Source organism: Gobio gobio (genome assembly GCF_949357685.1).
Source record: "Gobio gobio genome assembly, chromosome: 6".
Taxonomy (NCBI): Eukaryota; Metazoa; Chordata; class Actinopteri; order Cypriniformes; family Gobionidae; genus Gobio; species Gobio gobio.
This window is the reverse complement of record NC_137102.1, coordinates 59,939,323-59,956,763: the sequence shown is the minus strand read 5'-3', so window position 1 is coordinate 59,956,763 and position 17,441 is coordinate 59,939,323. Positions and strand designations below refer to the sequence as shown.

At 36.7% G+C, this 17,441-nt stretch overlaps 1 protein-coding gene across 1 annotated transcript in view; it reads right to left on the bottom strand.

The window, feature by feature from the left end:
* The window catches only part of eef2b (eukaryotic translation elongation factor 2b), a 28,916-nt gene that overhangs the window by 10,344 nt on the left and 1,131 nt on the right, over positions 1-17,441 (bottom strand). The window contains exons 2-8 of the mRNA XM_079819713.1: positions 17,129-17,343; positions 12,501-12,682; positions 10,590-10,801; positions 6,829-7,007; positions 6,271-6,376; positions 3,649-3,901; positions 1,107-1,302 (exon numbers count right to left, since the gene is read on the bottom strand). Of these exons, the coding sequence (XP_079675839.1) occupies positions 1,107-1,302; positions 3,649-3,901; positions 6,271-6,376; positions 6,829-7,007; positions 10,590-10,801; positions 12,501-12,682; positions 17,129-17,343 (1,343 nt within the window). The remainder of the gene's footprint in view (positions 1-1,106; positions 1,303-3,648; positions 3,902-6,270; positions 6,377-6,828; positions 7,008-10,589; positions 10,802-12,500; positions 12,683-17,128; positions 17,344-17,441) is intronic.

Genomic DNA, 17,441 nt, shown 5'->3' with positions numbered 1-17,441 from the left:
ATAGAACGATAGATAGATAGATAGATAGATAGATAGATAGATAGAACGATGGATGGATAGATAGATAGAACGATAGAACGATAGATAGATAGATAGATAGATAGATAGATAGATAGATAGATAGATAGATAGATAGATAGATAGAACGATAGATGAGAGCGGGGCACAACCTATTGCTTTTGACTTTCTCAGTTTGTGTAAATCCACTTGGGGTTCAGAGTATTTTTTTCTTCCCACATTAATTGCACACATGTCTAGTACAATTATGTGGTTGTGTTTCATTAATACAGTGTGTACTTTTTTCTTTATTTACCCCGAAAGAATGGAAGTGAAATGTGACAACATGCCCCATAGGTGGGGTACATTGTAACATGACCAAATAACAGCTTAAAATGTTACCTGATATAATAAAATAATAATAATAAGACAAACTAAAATATTTTGTCGACAAAATACAATTATTAACTTTAAATAAAATAATGGCATTTTTAAAATCATTAAAAATATAAGCATTTTGAGTTTGACTACAAACACGTCGCTAAATACAGCAAAATTCAAAACAATCATTTCTGAACATTAACTCGGTCATTATTCACCCTTTTCTCATGGTTTCTCAAAAGAATTCATAAAAGTATAGAATATAATGGCATATTTCTAATTGGGGCTCATTGTAACGCAGTTACAACACACCTCACCTGCACAACTGGGATTTAAAATAAGTGTCTTCTGCTGGTTAGATTAGCATTAAAGAACCATCTCAACTGTTTAATAACGGATATAAGAATAAAATATCAGATTGGTCTATTTTAAATAAACAAAAAAACTGATGAAAACTAAACTTAAGTAAGAAATTTACTTTTGCTATGATTAAATAAAGGTTCAATAATATCTCCCAGAGATTTTTTAATTTTGGCGCTATGTTTCTCTAAATAATGTTATATGGCAACTAGTAAATACACTAAGTTTCGTCATTCTGGCATGTGTGGAAAGGGTTAAAACATGCTCCCCTACACATAGTCAAGGTTTCAGCGAACTAAAACCCTTTCATTATTTTCCCCGTAGTTTCAGTGCATCACTAGTGTTAATGTGTCTGGAGCACCGCTGACCTCTGGATGGGTTTCAGGTAAAGATCCTCCTTTTTCCCAGGGGTGAAGTTTGGTCCCATGATTCTCACTTTCAGTCCAGTGGACACAACACCAGAGAACACGCGGCCGAAAGCATAGAAACGGCCCTTATCAGTGGTTGGCACCATTTTTGAGATGTACATCATGAGGGGAGCCTTCGGGTCGCAGTTCTTAATGCCTGCAAAGAGGACAACAAAATCAGACATGTAAGAGATAGTCCAATGCCTCCACATGGTGCTCTAAATAACACTTTAAAAGCACTCAAATGGTTTAATGCACAGCTAGCTTTGGATCATCCCACTTATACATGGCTATTTTCAACCATTGATTAGACGTTATTAATGTTTGAAGCACGATATTTGATTGAAGGGTAAAAACACCACCAGTTCTTTATTGACCATTGCATTGCAAACAAGCAGAGATGGTGCAACCTGTGTGCACCGCTTCATTCACGATAGAGGGGTTGTGAAGATGGAGTTTACTGACAGTGAGGATCCAATACTATGGATTTTGCAAATATATATTACCAATTGAAACATTAAAAAAGACGATGACCTGAAGGGTAAAAGTGACGGCTTGTTAGATCTAGCATTCACCCAGCTTTAAATCAGACAGAGGTAAAAGTGCGTACCATTTTATAGATTACATTTGAAAGATAGCATTTATTTGAATTATAGCGAGAGATGCGTGAAGTGAACTACTTTCATCCATGCAGCATCTTTACAATAGTGTACTTCAGTGAAAGCAGTGCACTAATATAAAACGGTGATTTAACTGACTGGAACTACCTGCACTTTAAACCGTTTACTGCACATCTTTCAGCCAATCAGAATAGAGTATAAGTATAATTCAATATAACAATCAGGGCCAGATTTACCTCATTAACATAGGCAAAAAAAACTCAAACATCCAGGTCTTTATTTACCATTGCATTGCAAACAAGCAGCGACGGTGCAAATTGTGCACACCGCTTAATTGGCTTTATGCACAGCTGCATTACTTCCTGAACTTCAGCCAGCTCCTTTGTTTCCTGTCTGCCATTATTGGACAAACTGATTAATCCAGGTGTGTCTGATTATTGTTGTTGTGACTACAGAGGTCAGGCACACCTGGATTAATCAGTTTGTCCAATAATGGTAGACAGGAAACAAAGGAGCTGGCTGAAGTTCAGGAAGTAATGCAGCTGTGCATAAAGCCAATTCACGAGAGGTGTTGTGGAGATCGAGGTTTTACTGATAGTTTGAGGATCCAAAAATGTCTTAATACGCTTCAATTGGTAATATATTTGCAATTTTAAAAGCACATTGTGGAAGCAAAAAACCCCCGACATGGAATGGATTAAATGCACATTATCCCACGTATATCATGGCTATTTGCAAGCATTGAGAAGTTAAAGCTGTTATAAATGTTTGCAGCACGATATTTGATTGGAAGGGTAAAATTGCACTCAAACCACCAGTTCTGTATTGACCATTGCAGTGCAAACAAGCAGAGATTGTGCAAACTGCGTGCACCACTTACATTCACGAGGTGTTAGAGTTCAAGTTTTTACTGACAGTTTGAAGACCCAATACTACGTCTTTTTTAATGTTTCAATTGGTAATATATTTGCAAAATCCAACGATAGTTGTCTTCGCGTTTTACCATTTGAGTGAAATTAAATGGTTAGTTCACCCAAAAATAAATTCTGTCATTAATGACGTCCCCTCATGTGGTTGGACACCCGTCAGACCTCCGTTCATCTTCAGACACAAATGAAGATATTTTAGTGTAAATCTGATGCTCTGAAAGGCCTCCATTGGCTCAACTTTACACTCTCAAGACCCTTAAAAGGCACTAAAGACGTCGTTACAAAGTCCATCTCACTACAGTGGCTCTACAATAACTTTATGGAGTGACGAGAATAGTTTGTGCGCAAAAAAAACCCTAAATAACGACTTCTATAGTGATGACGATTTCAAAACACGGCCTCATGAAGCTTCGAAGCGTTATGAATCAGTGAGTCGAATCATGATTCGGATCGTGTGTCAAACCACCAAACTGCTGAAATTTGGCGATTGAAACTGCTGAAATTTGGCGATTCAAACTGCTGATTCGACTCACTGATTCATAACGCTTCATGATGCCGTGTTTTGAAATCGTCATCACTATATAAGTCGTTATTTAGGGTTTTTTTGCGCACAAACTATTCTCGTCACTCCATAAAGTTATTGTAGAACCACTGTAGTGAGATGGACTTTGTAACGACGTCTTTAGTGCCTTTTAAGGGTCTTGAGAGTGAACCGTGCATTGAGCCAATGGAGGCCTTTCAGAGCATCAGATTTACACTAAAATATCTTCATTTGTGTCTGAAGATGAACGGAGGTCTGACGGGTGTCCAACCACATGAGGGTAAGTAATTAAAGACAGAATTTTCATTTTTGGGTGAACTAACCCTTTAAGTAATATACATTTCCATTTCTCCCAGACATGCAATAATAGGCACGATTATTAAATCTACTGTATAAGTGAAATAGTGTCGTACCCATGGCAGCTTCATCATCTCCAGGTCCTTCATAGAGCAGCTCGCAGCGGTACCTCTGGGCCGTGACAGGAGAGGGCAGGTGGATGGTGATCATCTGAAGCAGAGCCTCTCCAGCGGGCAGCCAGCGCCGCATCACCGCCTTCAGCAGGGGCTTGCCTTCTTTGTCCTTATCCTCAGAGTCCAGCTTGATGTCCAGCTTCTCAATCAGCTTGGCGGTTTCCTCCTTCTTGAAGTTCATGATGGCATCGAACACCTGGAGATTGAGGAAGTGAGGCATGATCACCCTGTGCAATCGATTTATTTATTTATGATTTAATGCCATATCAGCAACAATGGCTATATTCATGGCAATCAGCAATATCAATACATTGTTTATAATAATTTAACACTTTTGTCTTAATCACTATACAAAATCAGGCATATATATCAATAACAACACCAGAAATAATAACAATTACATAGAATCTTTCAATTTAATATTTGACAGAAATTGTAAAATTACTCCAGGAGAAACCTTTTTAAAAATGTCCATTAATGTGTTTTCAGAATAAAACCGTTCCCTAATATTATTTAAAAAAGGACATTCTATTAAAATAGGTTTTACACTCATGAAATTCTTACACAGATCACAAACCAGTTTCTCTTCCCCGTTCAATAAATATGAATGCAAATATAAATAATTAATGGTCAATTTGCTTATGCACATACACACACACAAACATTTTTGTTTCACTTCTGGACTTATGGAATTATTAGATTGTTTATTACTGCACTATTTTGGTCTGTCTGTTGAAGGGGAGAAAAAAAAAAGTGTGTATAAAGTCAGAATTGAATTGTGAGATATAAAGTCAGAATTGCGTGTATAAAGTCAGAATTGAATTGTGAGATATAAAGTCAGAATTGCGTGTATAAAGTCAGAATTGAATTGTGAGATATAAAGTCAGAATTGCGTGTATAAAGTCAGAATTGAATTGTGAGATATAAAGTCAGAATTGCGTGTATAAAGTCAGAATTGAATTGTGAGATATAAAGTCAGAATTGCGTGTATAAAGTCAGAATTGAATTGCGAGATATAAAGTCAGAATTGCGTGTATAAAGTCAGAATTGAATTGCGTGTATAAAGTCAGAATTGAATTGTGAGATATAAAGTCAGAATTGCGTGTATAATGTCAGAATTGCGTGTATAAAGTCAGAATTGAATTGTGAGATATAAAGTCAGAATTGCGTGTATAATGTCAGAATAGAATTGCGTGTATAATGTCAGAATTGAATTGCGTGTATGTCAGAATTGCGATAGTCAGATTTGAATTGCGTGTATAAAGTCAGAATTGCGTGTATAAAGTCAGAATTGCGTGTATAATGTCAGAATTGCGTGTATAATGTCAGAATTGTGATAGTCAGATTTGAATTGCGTGTATAATGTCAGAATTGCGTGTATAAAGTCAGAATTGCGTGTATAATGTCAGAATTGTGATAGTCAGATTTGAATTGCGTGTATAATGTCAGAATTGCGTGTATAAAGTCAGAATTGCGTGTATAATGTCAGAATTGCGTGTATAAAGTCAGAATTGCGTGTATAATGTCAGAATTGTGATAGTCAGATTTGAATTGCGTGTATAATGTCAGAATTGCGTGTATAAAGTCAGAATTGCGTGTATAATGTCAGAATTGCGTGTATAATGTCAGAATTGCGTGTATAATGTCAGAATTGTGATAGTCAGATTTGAATTGCGTGTATAATGTCAGAATTGCGTGTATAAAGTCAGAATTGCGTGTATAATGTCAGAATTGTGATAGTCAGATTTGAATTGCGTGTATAATGTCAGAATTGCGTGTATAAAGTCAGAATTGAATTGTGAGATATAAAGTCAGAATTGCGTGTATAAAGTCAGAATTGTGTGATAGTCAGATTTGTGTGATAGTCAGAATTGAAGTGTGATATAAAGTCAGAATTGTGTGTATAAAGTCAAAAAAGAGAAGGAAAAAAAAAAGCCTTTTTGACAATGACTTGTTTAGAAATAGCCCTTTTTTTGTTCTGTTGTTGTTTTCTGTATAGTTATTAACTTTTGTATTTTGACTACATTTGTAAATTACATGTATGTGTATACTCGCTTTCCCCTACGAGAGATTTGTATTTTGCCGTTTTGTCAATAAAAAAATATGAATGCGTGGGTCTTGAATGTCCAATTCGGCATCTCGTATATACAACCTGGTCATATCTATTTTCAAAATAATAACTCCTTGATTTAAAACTGGATTAACCTCATATAATTTGTTATTTACACATTCGTTCCATTCGCCATTTCTTGTAAATGTACAGGTTCAATATGGGTTTGATGCTGGTATTTTACACTGTCATTTCCAACTGAAGTGCTTCCTTTGCTGCTTTATCGGCTTGTTCATTACCAGTTAAACCCATATGGTCTGGTATCCAACAAAAAACAATATTAACATCTTGTTTCTTTAAAGAGTCCACTTTTCCCTATTATGCTGGTAATTATAGGATGTTCAGTTTTTAAAGAAACAAGTGCTTGTAGGCAGGATTTAGAATCGGTGCAAATTAAAAGGTCACCCTGCGCAATCGAAAACCGACGACGCTTCGGTTGGCAAACACACTCATACCTTGAAGATGGGGTCCAGGATGAGCTGGGCGAAGGTGCGGGGCAGTTTCTTTCCATCAGGGCCATTGGCGGACTTGCTGAATTTACCAGTGGCTGGGTCAAAGTACCTGGAAGAGTAGACGAGAATGAGTAACATGCAAGAATTTAAGAAGCATGGGTAATTTAGTTCACATTTTTCAAGTCAAGTGACAGTAAAGACATTTATAATGTCACAGAGTCTATTTCATTTAAAATGTCCTTTTTAACATTGCATTCAAAGAACAATATCACTTTCCCGAAAAAATATGAAGCGTTTTAAACAATGATAATCATATTTCTTGAGCAGCATATTAGACAAACCTGATCTGAAGGATCATGTGACACTGAAGACTGGAGTAATGATGCTGAACATTCAGCTTTGATCACAGGAATAAATTACAGTTTACTATATATTCACATAGTAAACTGTTTTTTTGACAATATTGTTTTGACTTGTTATTCAAAATGAGCAGCATTGCTGATTTATTCAATTCACATGAATGAGTAAAACTGGTATCAGGAAATGAACTGAGATTCTAACCTGTCACCCCAGAGTTTCTTCATCATGTCCTCCACTTTCTTACAGCGATCAGCTGGGCTCAGTTGAGCTTCACCCTTGGCAGCAAACTTGGCCACATACATCTCAGCAAACTGCTTCAGAGTGAAGGCCCAGCCGTGCAGACCGGACCCAAAACCCACAGTACCGATCACTGGATCAATCTGAGAGAACGCAGAGTAAATGTGCATCAGAAGTCAATCACAGCTCTCGCATAAATCACCATCACGACTCTGAAAGGGTTTTAAATCACTAAAGGAGCAAGTGCAGGTCTCAGATATATTTTGGTTGTTGTTCTTCAGCTCATCAGAGTGGTGCATGATTTCTCATCATAGACCATTTTAGCACTTTACTAATGACATACGTTATGCAAAGGAGTAGGGATGTCACAAGTGGGGATCGACCGATACAGATTTTTTAGTGCCGATGCCGATTTTTTTTCTCATCAGCCTTAGCCGATGACCGATACGGGCTGCCGATTTTCTTGAGCCGATACTGCTTTTGCTCCCTCAATTTACATCATAAAAATGACACAATGATCATGATAATTTTAAAAAGGAACATTTATTGAACTAAAAAAACAATATTTAACAAATAGTAAAAACAGGTGAGGTAGAACAAGAAAAAAAGTTCAGTGATGAAAATAAATTCTGAAAATAAATATTTAAGCATAAATAAAATAATTACACTATTGCACACAGTATCAACAAGCAAGTGCACACTGACTGTACTATACTTCATTTTAAAACTATTTACAATCTAGTCATTTAATGGTTACACTCAAAAAAATGCTGGGTTAAAAATAACCCAAGTTGGGTTGAATATGGACTAACCCAGCAATTGGGTTGTTTTGACCCAGCGGTTGGGTTAAATGTTTGCTTAAAACAACCCAATTGCTGGGTAGGTCCATTTTCAACCCAACTTGAGTTATTTTTAACCCAGCATTTTTTAGAGTGTAGGTGCACTTCACTTAATCTCTTGTAGAGCAACACTAGCGGCAATTCAGGAAAAAATCTCCCAATGCTCCACGTGAAACTTCAGTCTTTCCACCTTTTACCATTGTGTCAATTCTCAATTGATTTTGATTAATATGCGCGAGGGAGAGAGAGCAAGAGAGTCTGAAGATGGTGAGAGCTGCCCTGTGGACGCCTGTCTGGAAATAATGCAGAGGAAAAAAATATTGGCGAACGCAGCAGCCTTATATCGGCCGATACACGTAAAAAAAAAAAAAAAAAAAATAAAATAAAAAAAAAAAGCAAATATCGGCCGATATATCGGTCTAACACTAGTCACAAGCGCCGGTACCCACTAATAAGCTGCCGCTTTCAGTCGCTTCTGTTTACTAGGAGCTCTGTAGCCGATATATACTAGTGTGTGTGAATATTAAACCGCAATATTTAAATATTAATCCTGCACGTCTCGGAGAATGAATGAATGAAGCGTGGTTACACACACAGGTGTTTTTAGCATCTAGATGTGTGATGGAATTTCTCGTTGCAGAGAAAAGCTGTCTCATGTGCTATTGCCACAACAGTGTGAGGGTGAAGTAAGGAGAGAATATGCCACCGCTATATTTACATTACGCCTCCACTGTCATTTTCCCCAATGTGAAAACCATAAGTCGCACTATTCGCGCATAGTTGGACGCTTGAATCGCGTCATGGGAGGGGCTTCTGCATGCCAGCTCGTCTTGTTTTGAAATGGCTGATATGGTTTGTTTTAAAATGGTGCGAATAATCTCAATTTTCCGGCTTTAGCTAGCTTGTAGTCTCAATAGCCTATGTAGAGCTCAAATTGAGTAAAGAGTGGGGTTTTTTTTACAACCTACCAGACTGTCCGACCTCCTCACTCACTTTCTTCCAAGTAAGATCCTTTTTATTCCCGTTTCTATAAAGTATGAAGATGTATCGTACAGCTCCGGGTATCCACATATAATTTTCTCCTCATTGTTGTCACTACTTTGTAGTAGATTTGTTAACGCGGCGAGAACATCTGCAAAAGTTCAGATTTTTCAACTTGCGCGTTTCGGCCGTAAAAAACAAAAAGTGGCGGATATTTGCGCTTTTACATTGACTTAACACGTAAATCACTCGCGCTTAAAGGGATAGTTCACCCAAAAAAGAAAATTAGCCCATGATTTACTCACCCTCAAGTCATCCGGTGTGTATGACATTCTTCTTTCAGACGAATAAAATCTGAGTTATATTACAAAAGTCCAGGCTAATCCAAGCATTAGAATTGGATTCATAGTTGCGCTGTTTTTGAAGTGAATCAGTCCCGTCATATAACTGCTCCACGCAGCTCTGGGGTGTTAATAAAGGCCTTCTGAAGCGAATCGACGCGTTTGTGTAAGAAGAATATACATATTTAAAACTTTATCAAGTAAACTTTCGACCGACCACATTCCATGGAAAAGTGTTGAATGTTGAAAGTGAAACTCAAGATACGTGACGTCATGACGAGCCGACCTGGTCGCGTTAGTCTTTCGATCGGCAGGGGAACTTTCAACACTTTTTCCATAAATTGAACAGGGAAGGCGGTCAATGTTAAACAATGTTTACTTTTAACCCTCAGAGCCCGACGGCATCGCCCACGACGTCACACGGCACCTCCGATAAATATCTATATTATTTCATGAAACTTTTATCGATTTTCTTACCGTTTTTTCCAGCAGAAAGCTAACGAGCTAGCCATCACAGGGGTGTCTTTGTAGCCTTTACAGAAGGTTTTCTATCCAGCCTGGAACATGTGCATCTTTTTGGAGTTGTTCAGCAATAAATCAAAACGCTTACATCCAAGATATATCGACTTGATGTCCATAATTTATAAATTTTCCGTTATTTTTGCCGCTAGCGCGATGCTAGCTGCCATTTTGGATGAGGGTTTGACCAATGACAGGCTGATCCGTCATCCACGTTGGTTTGGTGTGCGTCATTACGCATGAACCACAGCTCTGTTATTGTGGATAGAGAGAGAGACGCATGGCTAGTGTTGAGGAGAGAGAGAGAGAGAGAGACGCGCTGCAGTTTTGTGGAGAAAGTTTGAGGAAAAAGTTTGAGAAGAAAGTTTGAGGAGAAGTTCCTGATAGGAACTGTTTTGAGGCTTGGCACCAGTAAATATCCAAAATCCAAAGAGGCCAAAAGCGCCTGGACTTTTTTTGGAAAAATGTAAATAGTTTTGGTTCTGTATAAGTTATCATGTTTATTCCTGAGTTCCAGGACTCCAAAGACTTGAACAAACTGTTTTCCAGAGGAAATATGCTTAGCTTTTATTTATTTGTGTGTGTTTTCAATAAATATTTGAGCGATTCAATTTCCGTTTTGTGTTTTCATTTGTCTTTATGGTCCCATAACTTATTTTACATTCAGGTGACATCAATGCAACACAAATATACTGACAGTGCAACTTGTCTTGAAAAAAAAGAGGTGTGTCATTTGTCTGTGCACAACAGGGTTGATGTTTTACAAGCTTTTTTAGTAAATAACACCAGGCGGAAAATTAATTGTAAAAATACCCTTAGGTCTTAAAGGGTTAAACAGCATGTAGCCTTCAAATGTTTATATGTAGCCTATTTACACAATGAACAAATAATAAATGCAATTTATTTTATATTACTATTTGAAAATAAATATTAGTTCCAACAGATTTTGCTGTGTTCCAGAGAACCGTTAAATATTAATGTATTGGTACCGACTACTAGAATCTTAGTATCATGACAATCCCTACAAAGGAGGGCATGTTCTCACCATGATGTTACCCATGGGTCCACCCTCGTCCTCTCCGTAGGTGGAGATGATCACGTTGACGTTCTCCACGATGCGCTGGAAGGTTTGGAACAGCTCCTCAGGCTCCAGCTGCAGCTCCAGCAGGGCCCGGTCCATCTTATTCATCATCAGCACGGGCTTAATGCGCTCGGCGATGGCCTGTCTCAGCACCGTCTCTGTCTGCACGCACACACCTGAGCAAAACACGGACACTTAGCATCCTGCGGATTCATTCATTCCAGCTACATCACGACTCTGAACGGGTTTAATATCATTAAAGGATCAAGTGCAGGTCTCAGATACTGTGATTGGTTGGTTGTTCTTCAGCTCATCAGAGTGGTGCATGATTTCTCATCATAGACCATTTCAGCACTTTAATTTCAAAGGAAGTTCATTGTCTCACATGGATTTCAAAAAGTCAATCATATTGTGAAATATTGCCATTTTAAAACCGTTTACTATATAGTAAACAGTGCTGTCAAATCGATTAATAGCATCCAAAGTTTGAATTCACATTATATATACACGTGTATTGTGTATAATTATGCATGTTTGAATACACACTGGGGATGCCACAATTCTCAAATAATATTGCACCGTTCGGTACGGCATTCACGGTTCAATACGCACTTGTTAATCGCGTTTTCCCGGAATTGCATTTAATTAATTATTTTTCTACAAATTCTATCATTTTCCTCCATCCCAATACAGAACAACACGACATACATTCACATCACAGGTTAGTGGTGGAGTTATACTCACAGAACACTATAGTTATTCACAATCACCAAAGTTCATTATTTGCATGCGTTTTAAAGCCTTGCCGGTTAAACATTTCATTCACGTGCTCATGCGCGGTTTTAACATGCACTTTCCCGAGCGCGCGCACTAAACGCCTGTCAAACACGTGATTACTGGACTAAGTAGTCGTCTTACTGCGCTAATACTGTCAAATACACACAAGGTTAACATAAACACAGTTGGTTATGTCTAAAGTGAAAGTAAAATCGGTGTGTGTCTGTATATTAGATGTGTGCAGGTCTTAAAGTGACAGCAGCGCAGCCTATAGTGAACAAGCTGCCCTTAAAGGGACAGTTCACCTCTAAAATTATGTCATTATTTACTCACTGTAATATTGTTCCAAAACTGTATTAATTTCTCGATGACAGAATTTTCATTTTTAAGTGAAATATCCCTTTAAATGTTAATACAACAACAAAAGACAGAGAAAATCACTCACTGCTCTTGACTGAAAAACGAATACAGCAGCTTTAATAAGAATCAGTGTATATTTTATAGTGAAGTCTATGTAGTGTTTTATTATTTACATTTATTCATTCAATTTCATACTTAAATGCTGCTGTACAGCTCTGAGCTGCCACTGTTAATCTTTATATATATTTATTTTATATTATACAGTACACTAGGAATGTGTACAAGCTTTTTTTATTAAAGTAAAGTTAAGTTTAAGTTAAGTTTTTCAATTATTTTAAGTAAAATAAAGAATAAGTATTGCAATAAAAAAAATAGTCTTTTTTCTCCACCTCTTGCTGTTCCTGTCGCTTAAAAATAGAATAGCAAAAAACAGATGTGACAAGCCATCAGAACCAAACCGAAAACTGTGGTTAAAAACCGAGGTGTGTATTGAACCGTGGACTAACTGTATTGTTGCATCCCTAATTAAGAAATATTTGCATGTACATATTTATATGTCAATTTGATATAAATACGTGTATTCAAACATACATTATACACAGTACACACAACTTTTCTTTGCACTTACATTACGTTTACATCCCTACTTCCGATTTATTCACCCAAATTGAGCAATTTCACAACATTCGCCGTCCTAATGTAGACCAAATTATAACATTATGATGCATAAGCATTTACCAGAGACGCAGTCCACCACAACCAGAGCTCCATCGGTGACCCGCAGAGCGGCTGTGACCTCGGAGGAGAAGTCCACGTGGCCGGGAGAATCGATCAGGTTGATGAGGAACCCAAACCCATCCTTACACTGCTTAATGAAGGCCATGTCGTTATCGTTCAGCTCGTAGTACATGGAGATGGCGCTGTAAAGGAGGCACAACAGAAGGGAACTCAACAAGCAGCTCTTTGTACATCCGTATTAGACACTCGGCTTGGCTTTTGTTTCTGTTCTAGTGAGCAGTCACAGATAATTGGTTTGGGTTATGTTAGTCATAACAGGTGCAGGGTTGGTTCTATGACTTGGGGTGCTTTTACACCCGCCTCGTTTAGTCGGGTCGAATCGTACTACAGTTCGTTTTCCCGTTTGGTCAGGTGGGAAAGCAGGATTCGCACCAAACAGGACCTCGAACAGACCACACTGCAAAAAGTACTGATCATTTTTGGACTAAACCAGCTGCGCTGTGCATTATGTGATGAGGAAATTGACAGTTTGCACTTTAGCATGGCAGCTCGCGGACAAAACTTGGAGTAGTGAGGAAAGTATAAACGAAGCTGGTAAAACAAGTTTGTGGTATAACCACTCTTGGTAGGGACGACGGTCTTGCATTATTTGTGAAATTTGTAAATAGTGCAATAGCATGCGTGCAAATATGAAATCTAAACATCACTGGTTGAAATCAAACGCTGGAGATTGTGATATTAAAACGATACAATCTAATGCTTGTGCGTTGATCAGTGTTAAAAGACTTTATCAGCGTTAAATGTCTTTATTAATTAGTTTTGGCCGTGTTGAGCGAGATTCAACTGCTGTATTCATTTTGTTCTATGTTGCCACATTTGCCAGTTTCGTGTTAGTTTGGGTAGCGGAGTGTGTGTGTGTTTAACTTCGGAACAGCAGCATATACCGAAATGACCAAAATCATACTGTACCGTTTGAAATAAATGTATACCGGCGCGCATCCCTAATGTGCATTTAAATCTCTGAAACCTAAAATAAACATTGTGGTTGTGTTCAAACACTGAACAGTTGTGATATGACGAGCGCTGAGCGAGGTCCAGGTTTAGTTATGCATGATAATGTTCATATGCATTTAATTTACAGGCTTGCTATATAAATTTCCTGAATTTTCCAGGTTTAGATATGCATGATATTTACATGCATTCAATTTAATTTTAGTTACAGGCTTGCTATAAAAATGTCCTTATTTTTCCAGGTTTAGTTATGCATGTTTATAAGAATTTAATTGCATTTTAATTACAGACAAGCAACATTACAATTCCCTGATTTTCCAGGTTTAGGTGTACATGATAAATGTTTATATACATGCATTTCCAGGAACGCAATATTAAAATTCCACGATTTTTCCAAGTTTAGTTATGCATGATAATGTTCATATGCATTTAATTTACAGGCTTGCCAAATACATTTCCTGAATTTTCCATGTTTAGTTATGCATGTTTATATGCATTTTATTTACAGGAACACAATATTAATATTCCCTGATTTTTCCAGGTTTAGTTATGCATGTTTATATGCATTTAGTAGCATTTTAATTACAGACAAGCAACATTACAATTTCCTGATTTTCCAGGTTTAGGTGTGAATAATAAATGTTTATATGCATTTATTTACAGGATCACAATATTAAATTACCCAATATTTCCAGGTTTAGTTATGCATGATAATATTCATATGCATTTTATTTACAGGCTTGCCATATAAATTTCCTGAATTTTCCATGTTTAGTTATGCATGTTTATATGCATTTATTTCCAGGATCGCAATATTAAAATTCCCCAATATTTCCCGAGTTTAGTTATGCATGATAATATTCATATGCATTTTATTTACAGCCTTACCATATAAATTTCCTGAATTTTCCATGTTTAGTTATGCATGTTTATATGCATTTAGTAGCATTTTAATTACAGATAAGCAACATTACAATTTCCTGATTTTCCAGGTTTAGGTGTGAATAATAAATGTTTATATGCATTTATTTCCAGGATCGCAATATTAAAATTCCCCAATATTTCCCGAGTTTAGTTATGCATGATAATATTCATATGCATTTTATTTACAGGCTTGCCATATAAATTTCCTGAATGTTCCATGTTTAGTTATGCATGTTTATATGCATTTAGTAGCATTTTATTTACAGAAACGCAATATTAATATTCCCTGATTTTTCCAGGTTTAGTTATGCATGATGTTTATATGCATTTAGTAGCATTTTATTTACAGAAACGCAATATTAATATTCCCTGATTTTTCCAGGTTTAGTTATGCATTATAATGTTCATATGCATTTTATTTACAGGCTTGCCATATACATTTCCTGAATGTTCCATGTTTAGTTATGCATGATGTTTATATGCATTTAGTAGCATTTTATTTACAGGAACGCAATATTAATATTGCCTGATTTTTCCATGTTTATATGCATTTAGTAGCATTTTATTTACAGGAACGCAATATTAATATTGCCTGATTTTTCCATGTTTATATGCATTTAATTGCATTTTAATTACAGACAAGCAACATTACAATTTCCTGATTCTCCAGGTTTAGGTGTGCATAATAAATGTTTATATGCATTTATTTCCAGGATCGCAATATTAAAATCCCCCAATATTTCCAAGTTTAGTTATGCATGATAATATTCATATGCATTTTATTTACAGGCTTGCCATATACATTTCCCATGTTTAGTTATGCATGTTTATATCCATTTTATTTCCAGGAACGCAATGCAATATTAATATTCCCTGAATTTCCATGTTTAGTTATGCATGTTTATAAGCATTTAATTTCATTTTAATTACTGACAAGCAACATTACAATTTCCTTATTCTCCAGGTTTAGGTGTGCATAATAAATGTTTATATACATTTATTTCCAGAATCACAATATTAGGGCCCTATGATTTCCGCGATCACCGAATCGCGGACGGAATCGCGGAATTGGCATATTAACGCGGAATCTATTGTTAACGCGGAATTTCCCGGAATTTGACATATTTGGAATGAAATGCGGTTTTGTGTGGGAGAAGAACGTATGTCTGGGGAAAATGCAGACCGGGGGAAGCAAATCTGGGCGACTCAACCCCTCCCGTCATTTCAGCTCCGCCTTCAAAACAATGAAAGTATGGTGAAGCGGCTCCACGGCTCTGCTTTCATCAGCGGAAAAGTTAAGAAACTCAACGCTAAAGCCCCGTTCACACCGCCCTCAGTACAGAGCCGAGCAGTTCCCTCAGGTAGTGCTTGCTGTATTTTGCCTTGTTTTTAATGCACTTCAATGTACTGTATGGAAAATAATGCCTTAAATGAACTTGAGAGAAAATGAGATGCGCGGATCAGCGTGTCTTATGCTGCCTTCACGTGCTCTCGGAATTATCGTAATATACGAGTTTCCTAGGTAAACATTGCACATGAACGCCCTCACATTTTGAAACTTGGATGCAATGCGCTCGTAATCACGACTTCAGAAGTCGGAATCATCAAATTTCCGATAGCACGTGAAGGCAGCATTATCCACATCATGTTCAGAAGCGGCTGTTCTTAAAGTGACAGGAGCACTGATAATGTCTGTCATTAATGTTCAAAGAACAACGGGAACAGAAGATTGTAGCTTTAATGATGATTCATCTATATTTCACTTATTATTTATGCAGTTAAGAAAGGTGTTGATAACTTTATTCAATTTCTGTGTAGACTATGCCTGACAGGGAAGGCCACAGGTAAATATAACATTTATTATAATGGGTTTATGTAAAGATTGTTTTAAGTTCAATTAAATTAAAAGTTATTTTTTAAAGCCTAATAAATGGTGAAATTGGGAGCTTTCAGTTATACTGTAATGTAACGTCATCAATGTTTCATATAGACATTAATATCAGTGATACTGGCCTTCATTCATAAAAAGATGCCATTACAACACACATTTAAAATATGCTGTCTTTAAATTGTTTCTAAATTAATTTGGAGAGTAACTGAAATTATTACAATATAAAAATATTAAAAACTCCAATGTTTTTAATTGCAATTAATCATGATTAATTACAGAAAAAATTCAATTAATTCTGGGTTTTTTTTATTATCAATTCACAGCACTAATATCTAGTTGTGACTTGAAGTGCTTAGAGTGCAGTGTTATGTTGCAGTATTTGTCCTGAAAAGTAAATGTGATGTTTGTTACCTGTTTGATGTTTGTCATTCCTATTTTATGTTTTATGTTCTATTATATTAACATTAAAAACACTCTTTTTACGACTAAAATAACAGTTAAGGGTAAAAAAAACTGAATTTGCAAAAATTAAAACGGAAAAAAAAGGAATTAGCAAAAATTAAAACGGAAAAAATGGAATTTGGGAAAAAATAAAACGGAATTTGGGAAAAAATAAAACGGATTTCATAGGGCCCTACAATATTACAATTTTAAAAAAGTTTAGTTACGCATGATAATATTCATATGCATTTTATTTACAGGCTTGCCATACACATTTCCTGAATTTTCCAGGTTGTGTTATGCATGACGTTTACATGCATTTAGTAGCATTTTATTTACATTAAATCTGATATTTCCTTACGTGGATTTGATGGTGATGCAGCGCTCTTGCTCGTCTTTGCGTGTGTCAGTGAAGCGGGTCTCTCCGGCGCGGGCGGAAGCGATGATTCCAGCCTTGGACACCAGAGAGTCGGTCAGCGTAGATTTCCCGTGGTCGACGTGCGCAATCACGGACATGTTGCGGATGTTGGACTTCTTGTCCATGATGGCACGGATCTGGTCTACTGTGAAGTTCACCTGGAAGAGAGGACGCGAGCAGTGAGACATCATTCATATCTATCGATATCTATACATCTCATTTATTTATGCGCAATTAATTTTAAAACATTGCATGT